Source organism: Dermochelys coriacea, chromosome 4 (genome assembly GCF_009764565.3).
Source record: "Dermochelys coriacea isolate rDerCor1 chromosome 4, rDerCor1.pri.v4, whole genome shotgun sequence".
Classification (NCBI taxonomy): domain Eukaryota; kingdom Metazoa; phylum Chordata; order Testudines; family Dermochelyidae; genus Dermochelys; species Dermochelys coriacea.
This window is the reverse complement of record NC_050071.1, coordinates 95,954,683-95,966,847: the sequence shown is the minus strand read 5'-3', so window position 1 is coordinate 95,966,847 and position 12,165 is coordinate 95,954,683. Positions and strand designations below refer to the sequence as shown.

Genomic DNA, 12,165 nt, shown 5'->3' with positions numbered 1-12,165 from the left:
GTCTTTAAAATGGAAAACAAAGAGGACTCAAGGAATTATAGATCAGTCAGTCTAACTTTGATACACGGAAAGATAGTGAAACAAAATATTTTAAAAATCCATTTGTAAACACCTAGAGAATAACAGGGTAATAAAGAATAGCCAACATTAATTTGTCAAAAAAAAATCATGCCAAACCAGCCTAATTCCTTTCTTTGAACAGGTTAATGACCTTGTGGATGGGAGGGAGGGGGGAATTGTAGGTGTCATATATCTTGATTTTAGTAAGGCTTTTATCACAGCCTCGTGACTAGAAAAAATTACTATAAGGTGGGTGCACAACTGGTTGAAGAATTATACTAGAAGAGTAGTTATCAATGGTTTTCTATCAAACTGGTAGGACACATCTGACAAGGTCTCAGAGGGGTCTGTCCTTAGTCTGGTGCTATTTAATGTTTTCATTAATGACTTGGATAATGGAGTGGAGAATATGCTTACAAAATTTGTGTATGGAACTAAGCTAGCACTTGGAGGACAGGATTAGAATTGAAAATGATGTTGATAAATTGGAGAATTGGAATGAAATCAGCAAGATGAAATTCAACAAAGATGGAAAGTACTTCACTTAGGAAGGAACCACAAAATAGGGAATAAATGGCTAGGCAATAGTACTTCTGCAAAAGATCTGGGAGTTATAGTGGATCACAAATTAATCAACAAGGGGATGCAGTTGCAAAAACAGCTAATATTCTGAGGCATATTAACTGGAGCGTCATATGTAATACACAGGAAGTAACGGTCTTTACTTGGCACTGGTGAGGCCTCAGCTGGAGTACAGTGACCAATTCTGGGTGCCACACTTAAGGAACAATGTGGAGAGAGTCTAGAGAAGAGCAACAAACATGATAAAAGGGTTAGAAAACCTGACCTATGAGGAAAGGTTAAAAAAAAACTGGGTATGTTTAGTCTTGAGAGGGAAAAAGACTGAGCGGGGACCTAACAACAGTCTTCAAATCTGTTAAAGGTGGTTATGAAGAGGACAGTAATCAATTGTACTCCACGTCCACTGAAGGTAGGACAAGTAGTAATGGGCTTAATCTGCAGTAAGGAAGATTTAGGTTAGATATTAGGAAAACCTTTCTAACTATAAGAATAGATAAGTACTGGAATAGGCTTCCAAGGGAAATAATGAATACTCATCACTGGAAGTTTTTTAAGAACAGGTTAGACAAACATCATTCTGAGATGGAGTAGGTATGCTTGGTCTTGTCTCAGCACAGGGGGCTGGACTAGATGGCCTCAAGATCCCTTCCAGCCCCACATTTCTATGACTCTAAGTCATGTAGTCTCTCTGTGCCTCAATTCCCTATCTGTAAAATGGAGATAACAGTCCTCCTCTACCCCTTACAGGGGTGCAGATAAATACATTCAAAACTGTGAGGCTCGTAGATACTACAGTAACAGGGGGCATGTAAGTGTATTAGATAGACAGAACTCCTTGATCTCAGCTGCTGAACTCATTCACTACCTCCCTCCTTGCATCACATTCTGGTTTGGCTGAAGGAGAAGGATTTGGCCCAGAAGCACATATTCACTAGAAAAAGAACTGCGGTTTGCACACTGCAATATTTTGAAATGAAGTGGGACTTCCATTCTGCTTAGTTTATAAATAGAGCTAGAAGTATATATACACCAACACCACACTAACACTCTTTGATAGTATAGATGAAATCTTTCAGAACCAAACCTCAATATAAATACAATATTTAACTTGAAAACATTCCAGATTAGAACCTTATTACTTTATATGCAAACTGTTCCCTTAAAAAAAAAAGTCAAGGAAATATCTGTATGCCACTTTCATATGCTAATTCTCGAAAGGGCTGTCAGGAGATCTGTAGCTTGCACCTGAAGGGTCTATGGACTACAAACAACAGCACTTTGTCACTTTCTATAATGAACCTGAATCAGAAAGGGTCTTTGTGACAAGTTCCTCTACCTCCTGAGCACCCCTCACAGCCAGAGGTCAATCTGTGGAACCCCACCTCTGCTCCCTCCTTTTCAGGGCCCCTTACACAGACTTCTTCTGTGGTCAAAAGAACCCTCCTTGGGCTGTGGGTTATGCCCAGAAAGTAAACTCAAAATAAAACAAAGTCCAACAAACATGTTTTCTCAGGGTGTCCCCAGCCTCAGCAGACCACTCCCAGCCCTTCCTAGCTAGAGTCTTAGTCCCAGATCCCAAGACTCTGCTCGCTCCTGAAAGTCTCTGCTCTCCCTAAGCATGCACACATGCTTGCCACTTCTGAATGCTTTTAATAGGGGAATCATCTGATTCTACTCTTTCAGTCAGCCGGGTTGGCTAGCCCCAGGCCCTCCAGCCCATACAGGGCAAGCCACCCTATAAAAAGAACTAAATGGGCTTCAGCTGGTTTCAGAAATGCTTACTGACAGCTGCAGATGTTGCCTAATGCACATGCCATGTGTTCCTCAGAATACTCACCAAAGACTGTTCTTGCAGGTACAGATTCTCTGTTCAGCCAGAACGACACTTGGGAGAGAATGACTGTCATGATGCAGGGAAGGTAAGTCTGAATCACAAAATAACCAATTTTTCTCTTTAAGTGAAAATGAGCGGTCATTACTGTATATTCACCTAGTACGTGAAAGAGAAAAACAAAAAAACCCTATAAAATGAACTATTAGCCTATATAGACAATTCACTTTCCTGGCAATTAAAGGTAGCATGGTACATCTATGTGAAACAAATGTGCTGTAGATGCAGTATACAAAACTATTTAGGTAGAAAAATCCTACTGAATGGAAATGAACTTTTTGACTGACTCTGTGGGCTGTATCCTACTGTCACTGAATTCAAGGAAAATGTTGTCATGGGGTTCAATGAGAGCAAACTTGGATCCAATATTTGTCCTGCACAATATATTCTAGAAGTGAATTTTTATATTGTATTTACAAAGAAAAAACTGTGTGCCATGACAAAGACCTTAGGCTTCAATCTTGCACGTTCATACACATGGGCAGACACTGGTGAACACGCAAAGCCCCACTGAAGTCAATAGGGCTCTATGCAGATGCAAGGGTCAACTACATGTATGAGCCTGTGGGACATACCAATAGGAAATGCTAATAATCCATTGTCCAGGAGGAAAAAAAACCCCAAATCATACCATTAAGGTAGTAGACTAAAAATGGCACTTCCCATCTTTCACCTTCACCAAGGTTTGGGTTACAAAGATTCATAAAAACCCTTGATATTAGGTTTCACGGGAGCCCTATGGAAACAGCAATAGGGAGCAGTTCACTTCCACTGCCACTTGTAATTTCATTAAGCTTCAAGGAATTAGCAAATTGTTCTTACAGGCTGCTCATAATATACAATATTACTGAAATGGAGTAATCTTATTACTGCCAATACTGGTTTTGGCAGTCTAATGACATAATACCACCAGCATCTTATGCTTCTTATTGTAAAGCAACTATCCTTTTCTTCCAATGCATTTTACTAACCTGTACTCGATTTAACTGTCTCCTTTCCAACTGTTTGGCCTAGCAAATCATACTGATTCAATCTAGAGCCATCCGGTGCAACCTGTACGGAATCAGAGGCATTGTAAGTCCAAATGTAGGTCACTTCTGAAGTTGTGTATGCATCTATGGGAAATATTAAGAAAATATTTTGTCAGCATTTTAGAACAAAACGTGTCCATGAAGTGCAACTTCAGGGCATAAATAATTAGGAGAACTACTTAATTATTTTCCTAAAACTGCCATCATAGTCTAAGACTAATAGGGAAAAATAATATTTAAATTGCTTGAGAATATATAAGTATGCAAGCCTCACAGTATACATGCAGCACAGGACTATATATTGTTAATTTTCATTGATATAACCAACTGAACATTATTGCTGTTAAGTTACATGCAAAATCTATTTATAAACTGTAAAAATATTCATTGGCGATTACTTATTTAATGTGCCCTAAAACCTGAATTGGAGTGGGTGCCTGTGACAATGATTTGTTTGTGTAGGACAGATTAACTTTCTGGAAATTGGTTTCTGCTTATCTATGGAGTCTGAAATGAGCTACAAGCTTTTCCTGCTTGTTTGACGTTCATATCTAAATATAGGGGTCTGCCTAACACTGCAACAAGAGTCACTGTGCCCTGCTGTTTCTGGGCCTGTTTTTCTCCCTTAAATTTCACCCCATAACCGGGCCCCTCTGAAAGGAGTGGGACACGCAGACTGTTGCGGCTGCTCATACAGTCCACTTCAGAGGATAGCAAAAGGGAAAATACCCACTTTGCCAAGAAGCACTATGAAGGGGCCCACCCTCACTCCTGTAGGGAGGAGACTAGCAAGCTATTCTGAGCTCATTCAGCACTAACCAGGCACACTTGTGAGACTTACTCTGCCTGAAGCGGGGAAGCTTAAAAATGGACCACCACCATAGGAAGGGGTTGTGAACAGGAAGAAGATTGCTACATCTCAGAGACTGCTGACCACAGAGACAGATCAACCAAGAGGGAGACAGTCGCAGGCCTCACTGCCCTTGAAACCACATGGACAAGTTCAAAAACAGGGTACCCTAAGAGAAGAAGCTGTATGTAGACCCTAATTAAAGACACAATACCAGTTGATAAGCCAAGCCCAAAGGGGTGACCCCAAAAGACTGCCTAAGAGACAGTCCACCTTTGCCTTTCTTTTCTTTTACTCTGATTCCCCTCTTGCTCAAGGGAAAGAGAAAGAAAAGGGCCTTTCTTTCGTTTGTTTGATTTTATTTGGAGAACCCCTCATGAGCTGCAAACAGGGGAAGGACATTATAAACAACTTAAACTGGGGTCTGCTGGGGGCTCAGGGAAGCCCCAACCCTCCCACAGGAACTTTATTGCAAAACTAATAGCACTGCCAACATAAACTAAAAATAAAAGTAACTAGAACTGCCAGCATTAATGCATCTTCAATGACTGGGAGACAGGAAAAGATGAGTATGTTCAGCAATTCTAGCTTCTCTTAAAGGTGGATGCGGTCATACAGAGTATGAGTGTGTTGTTCTATGTGTTGTTAGGACACTGGCTTAACACTTGCTGCATGGGATGCTTGGGGCTGTTTATTATACAAGAAGTAGGTGAGTGTTTCAAGCCTGGGGTGCAGCAATAAGCAAGACATGAAGAGCAGAGTGGGAGAAAGTACAAAGGAAACAGTAGGAGGGAGATTTGTGCAGAACAAAGGCCATGAGATGGGAAAGATATTCCAGTTTGTACACAACACTTAGCAAGTGATTCAGAAAAATTGTCCATGTAATCCAAATAAAACCACCGAGGGGAATAAAATTCAAGAAATAATATAATCCTGTCCCTTACATTTATTTTGTCAAAGAAAAGAACACACTTTTCCAGTTTGATATCCCCAATCAGCAAATGGGGCGTGAAGAGAGGAGGTTAAAGCATTGATGGAAGAAATCATGTTCAGAGTCTGATAGTGATAAGTAAATTTAAATCTTATGCTGTGGCTATAGTGCAGGTGGAGAAAGAAATACAACATATCACCTAGCTGAGTTTCAGTCATTTTCATTTGAGAAAGCTCTAGAGGTCATGGAGGAGCTAATGGCTAATAAAATTTAGCAGAGACCAATATTGCAGAGACTGTTAACATTTCCCTGAAGGATAGTGTGTTGCCAGCTTCCTACATATATGCAGCTGGAAGTCTCTTGCCTGACAAATCACCATTACAGTCTTGTCCCTAGCCTTCCCATTTAGGGTTAGGTTATTGAGAAGCATGAAGTAAGGCAATGCTGGTATAATCTGTTGTTATCTTATGATTTCTCTGATTCTTTCACTTTGATTTTTGTTCTGAGTATGGCAGAGAGATTGCAACAGTCTTGCTGGTTGATGATCCTCCTAGACAGAGGATGCATGTTTACACCGCAATAAAAGACCCGCAGCACAGCTGCAGCTAGCCCAGGTCAGCTAACTCCGGCTCACAGGACTTGGGCTGCAGGACTATAAAATTGTAGTGTAGCCATTTGGGCTTACACTGGAGACCAGACTCCGAGACCCTGCAAGAGAGACAGATACCAGAGCCCAGGTTCCAGCCTAAGCCAAATTCTACACAATTTTATAGTCCTGCAGCCCGACCCACCCCAGTCACTGGTCTTCTATTGTAGTGTAGACATACCCTAAGTGTCCATTGTGATTTTTTAGGCTCGTCAGTACCCTTTGATAATAATGCTGATCATGATAAGAAACCAAGAACCCTAGTTGGCATAGCCAGACTCTCTTGAGCTTTCCTCATACAGAAATTCCAGACAGTAATGTTCGACACTGAGTTCAATGGAGCTATGCTGATTTACACCAGCTGAAGATTTGTCCTCATATGTGTATACCACAGGCCCTCAGGCACTCAGCTTTGTTTTTATAATTATTCAGTAGTTTTTTCCTTGTTTTCTCTCCCTCATTGAAAATGGAAATATACATGGGACTCTACAAATAATTTTAATATAGAGAAATTAAACAATGAAAAAAGTAAGAGTAAGAACAAGAGAGAGAGACGGAAAGTGAGCATACGCAAAGACATGTGAGAATTTCAGCAGTTCTGTAGCACTGGGAACTGCAATCTGCAGGAAAAAAGAGTCAGCTTTTCAAAAGAGAAAATATTGTGAACAGGTTTCAATTCTTCCTCTTCCTACAGAACCCAAAGCTTGGGAGGATGCCAAATAAACAAAATAAGCACTAGCACTGTCAGACACAGAACAATTCAATTACCAAAAAGCAGAAGAAACTCATTCAGTCTAACATATTCAGTTCCAGACAGACACGCTTCAAACCGCTGTGTACAAATGAAGTACTGCTATACAGTGATAGCCTTGTTCAAGTATATATTTCAATGGGTTTGTTTCATGTTTTGGGATTACCTCTAGTTTTAAACTTTCCCTTTGGAATTCAGCCTTTCATAATGCTTTGTCTTCAGACCAGTTCACCGCTATATAAAACTTGTTATTTTACTACTACACATGGCAAATATGCATTTATTTGTACCCCAAATCCTGGGCGCTCTCTCTGCACACAGACAGCACTGGCTGCAAGACCCATATACTGTTATTTCTTAGTTGATTTTATGTAAGACTTCTGGGGTTATGTTGTTATGTTACGTGGTTTGGGTAACACACAACTAAATTAGAATATAAAGCAAAAGATTACTTCCACAAGAAAGAAATTTGATATGTATTCAAAATAGGCTTGTAAGAGTCAATCCTACTCAGTCCTCACCAGGCACAATAAAAAGTACCTGTATCTCTCCAACCGGGGATTCTCCTGCATGGAGATGATCCCAGAGGGTACAGATCTAGTGCAGCCTATTCCTATGTCTTTTCCCCATACACTCCTGGGGAAGGGCATGTACACATCAGAGGCATGTACAGGGCTCTGACACTGCCTAGCTTATGAACCAAATTACCCCTTTAGTAACCACCCAGTGGAATGTGGGGGTTGCTTTGTACTCTATTAGGCAAGTGTGAAATCAGCCAGAGAATCAGACAGCAGTAACCAACCCCTTGAAATTCACCTTCTGTTTTGTGCCCAGCAGTGAATCTGCTGCTATCTCTTAAAGGAAAATAAATGCAAGAAACCAAGGAAAGAGATACAATATTTAAAAATCCCCAGCTACTATAAAATACGGGCCTGATTCTGATCTTTCTTATAACAGGAGGAATGCCACTGAAGTTCATGAAGTTATGCTGGTATAAAAGTGGTGTGAGATCAGGATCAGACCCTACATATTAAACTACAAAATGTATACTGTAACTTATGGGGGGAGGGATAGCTCAGTGGTTTGAGCATTAGCTTGCTAAACCCAGGGTTGTGAGTTCAATCCCTGAGGGGGCCATTTGGGGCAAAAATTGGGGATTGGTCCTGCTTTGAGCAGGGGGTTGGACTAGATGATCTCCTGAGGTCCCTTCCAACCCTGATATTCTATGATTCTATGATTCTATGATTTAATCTCAATAAGTCATTTGCTGCAGCCTTCACTGACTAAGAATGAAACAACACATACCATTAACAGAGAAAATGCACTGCATTCTAAATTATGCCAGTTAAAATCTTTAGAAACTTCATAGATATATTTTTGAATATGTACCTTTGTTTAGAAGGCTTTAGTTTGCTTTGTATAAATATAATATTTATATGTCATACACACAGGTCTTGATTCACCACTGTGTTACTGAAAATAACAGAGTTACACTAGCATAAAACTGAAACAATGCAGTGGTAAATTAGCCCTATAATATTTTTAGTTAAAGCAGAGTCCAGGAATTATTCAAATGCCTTACAGGATAGAACACTGAAAAAGATCTCAGCATGTCAAAATACATGATATAGTATAACTTTCTGTGCCTACATAAACCTGGGTAATGACAATTTGTGAAACAAAGTGATCTTGAACCACACAAGATATTCATTAGCCAACGGCTATACTTCTAGCTATGTACTTACAGCTGCCAAATTTCAATGGGCATGAATGAGCATCCATAGGAAAGTCCTCCAAGTGCATTGGACATTCAGCTTGGACTGTAAGCCTAAAAGGCAACACACCACTATATGGTTAAGTCAGTTAACAAGACAAGAAAATCAATTCCACAAAAAATGAACAGAGTTCATGCTGATTAAGGAGATGAAGTTGCAGTGTTATATTAAACTAATTAAAATTTAAATCACCTCTTGCTTCTTCACTTTTTTGTGGTCCTTCAGAAGACATTGATTTATCACATCAAAAACTTGCAGCTGACCTCAAAACTATGAGGAAAGGCCATTTAAATAAAAACATGAATTATATAATGGCAGATTGATTATGCATAATCATTTTCTTCTCCTAATATTCAGAGGCACATGCTGTATGGCTCCCAATAACGTGTTACAAAAGCACATAAAGCATAGCTAGATTTGCTCCAGGAATGTGCTGCACTAGCCTCTGAACATTTGGGTTTTTTTGACTTCTTAAATGGAAAGTGAAAAAATGGCTCTCCCCATTCCTCAGCTGACTACAGTGCACACACTAATGCCAAAATGTTAACAATAAATACATGGAATATCATGAGCACCATGCTTACATCAAACTCAAGGATAAACGTAATTTGAAAAATCTGAAAGAAATTATTCCAAATGTTTTAATCTGGATTAGTTTTGATTCAACACTAAACTGCATGAATGGACAGGTCCCCAATACAGACCATCTCTAGCTATAGTAAGTCACAAAAAGAATAAATACTAGTAATCACAGACTGAAAAACAAAACTGTCTATTTTAAAGCATGCACCTTAATTTCCATCACATAGGTTTAGTGCTTCCTTTAGCTTTATTTTCTCAAAATTCGTAGTTAGAAGTTAAGCAGAAGGCTTGTATTAATCATACGGTAATTTGAGACAAGTACATGTACAATGGCCAGTTCTGAATTTATAAAATTACAGTAGTTTAAGACATGAATTTCACAGCTTCAAGAGCAACGTATCTCTAACTAATTGTACACAACTGCATGATTAATTTTATCTGGCATAATCTATCAGTTTACATTAGCTGCCTCTTTTTCTAATCTCTTCAAATTGGATGGAAACGGCATTTTCTTTGATTTGCCGCACAGGATTAAAGACAAGTTTCTGGTCGGTTGACATTTCAGTCAGTTAATACAAACATGGATTCAAATATTGATCTGATCACAAGTGAAAATACTATAAATGGTGGTAGCCTCAATTTAGTTCCTAGTAAACTTTTCTATGCATCTTCAAACTATCACATAATTCAATATGATTAGCAGTCTATTTATGAAGACTCAGAAGTGTAACTGCTTGGCAGTTGTACAGCAAATCAGGATTAAGGTGCACTGGCAGAGCTGTATGGGGAAGACTGCAATATAACTGATTGCTTTATGGCTCATGATTTATGCCTTACTGTACCTGGGGAGATAGAGTCCACTTTCACAATCAGTACAATTCACTAAATTTGTTCAAAGAAAATCATTTAAAAATAAGTCAGAGATTTGGGGAAATTGTTATACAATGGTTTTAAACTAGGACTGCCAACTTTCTAATCGCACAAAATTTAACACCCTAGCCCCGCCCCTTCTTTGAGGCCCTGCCCCCCCACTCACTACATTCCCTCTCCCTTGGTGGCTCGCTTTCCCCCAGCCTCACTCACTTTCACTGGGCTGGGGCTGGGGGTTAGGGCTCTAACTGGGGGTGTGAGCTCTGGGGTGGGGCCAGGAATGAGGGGTTAGGGTGCAGGAGGGGGCTCCAGGCTGGGGCCAAGGGATTCAGAGTGCGGGAGGAGGCTGCAGGTTGAGGCAGGGGGTTGGGGTGCAGGAGGGAGTATGGGCTCTGGGTTGGGCTGAGGGATTTAGGGTGCAGAAGGGGGCTCCGTGTTTGTGGGGGGCTCAGGGCTTCGGCAGAGGGTTGGGGCTCAGGATTGGGGCCTGGGCTTACCTTGGGTGGCTCCTGGTCAGCAGCATAGCGGGGCTAAGGCAGGCTCCCTGCCTGTCTTGGCTCCGTATTGCGCCCTGGAAGCAGCCAGCAGGTCCGGCTCCTAGGTCTTGCCTGCAGGCACCGCTTTCCCAGCTCCCATTGGCAGCAGTTCCTGGACAATGGGAGTGCAGAGCTGATGCTTGGGCAGTGTGTGGAGCCCTGTGGCTCCCCACTGCCTATGAGCCAGACCTGCTGGCTGCTTCCAGGGCGCAATGCGGTGCCAAGTAGGAACTAGCCTACCTTACACCCACAGCACCAATGACCGGACTTAACGTCCCAGTCGCTGGTGCTGACCGGAGCAACCAGGATCCTTTTTCGGGTCACCCAGCAGGGCAGTGATAGAGATGAGAATAAGACCCAGGTCTCCTGAGTTCCAGTCCAGAGTTGTATCCATGAGGCCACAAGTGAAGCAAAAGAGTAGCTTGGAGACTGAAAATGATGTGTAATTTTCCTATTTCCATATTCTATTGCAATACTGTTACTTGTCCTGGTCAGTTGAAAATGATTGTATAACAATCTCCAGAAACCTCTGACTTACTCTTAAATGATTTTTTTTAACATAGTTAATGAATTGTACTGACTGTGAAAGTGGACTCCATCTCTCCAGTTGGACTAAGGCATAAAGCATGAGCCATAAAGCATTCATTCCTTAGAAAAGCCATGTAAATAAATACTGTGAATACAAACAGATAAAGAGCCATACCTCATGGTATACAAGAGAGTTCCATCATCCTGGATTCGTAGTAGTTTGTTTGGCATTGTCATGTTATGAGCTACTGACTTTTTCCCATTGTGAAAGAATGTGTCTGGGGTCCAGATCTTGCTAGCCATTAAGTTGTTCAGTCGAAGGATGTTCATTGGGCCTTTAAACTTTAACCTCTCATCTTTCCATTTTTGACGGAAGAAAACATCTATCGTGTACTCCTATAATGGAAAAAGACATTATTTTTGTCATAATGAACAGCAGTCTGTTTTCCAAGCACAGCACACTAAAATGCTGGTTTTATAAAATCTGTTAATAAAAGTATTTGAAGGGGAAGAGTGGTCAACAGCTATAATTGTATAATATCGAAATTAATGAAGAATAACTGAGAGAAAGCATTTAGGGTCTATGTGCCCTTACCAAGGAGAGTATAGAGTAATGCTCATTAACCTTAATAGACATGCTACATTAGTATATATAAGCCTAATGATTAGATGACTGTAGTGCAAATTAGTTTTCATAAACAGCTTTGCATTTTGTTCCAAAGAAATGAAGATCAATACAGACCAAATTAGAATGCATTACTGCAGCAAACATGCCTGTAGAAGGAGGCCAGTACTTCAGTAGCACTGAGAATGGCCATGTTTTGAGCCAAGAAAACAAGCATGTTCAGAAAGGGCAGGATATATCCAGAAACATTAACATAAGAAAGATTCTTCCCAAGGGAAAACACAGTCAGTAACAAGGCTGTTGAATAATTATGGGCTTGATTAGCATACATACATAGAGAGGGAACAGTGAGCTATATTACTTCACTGACATCTGATGAACAAAAGGGGGCAGATTGTCCGCTGAAATCCATGCCTATGAAGGGGCTGATAGAAGTATGCCTTGGTGTTTAATCTTGGGAGGAATTTGTGCTCAGAAAAGGAGGCTGTGGAAGGAGATTGATGTTCT

General features: G+C 40.6%; 1 protein-coding gene across 2 annotated transcripts in view; it reads right to left on the bottom strand.

Annotated features, from left to right (window-relative positions):
• Nucleotides 1-12,165, bottom strand: part of GABRA2 (gamma-aminobutyric acid type A receptor subunit alpha2) — an 89,946-nt gene that overhangs the window by 27,034 nt on the left and 50,747 nt on the right. For both annotated transcript variants that reach the window (XM_038400372.2, XM_043513905.1), the window contains exons 5-8: nt 11,209-11,429; nt 8,488-8,570; nt 3,505-3,648; nt 2,480-2,632 (exon numbers count right to left, since the gene is read on the bottom strand). In XM_038400372.2, coding sequence (XP_038256300.1) covers nt 2,480-2,632; nt 3,505-3,648; nt 8,488-8,570; nt 11,209-11,429 — 601 coding nt within the window. The remainder of the gene's footprint in view (nt 1-2,479; nt 2,633-3,504; nt 3,649-8,487; nt 8,571-11,208; nt 11,430-12,165) is intronic.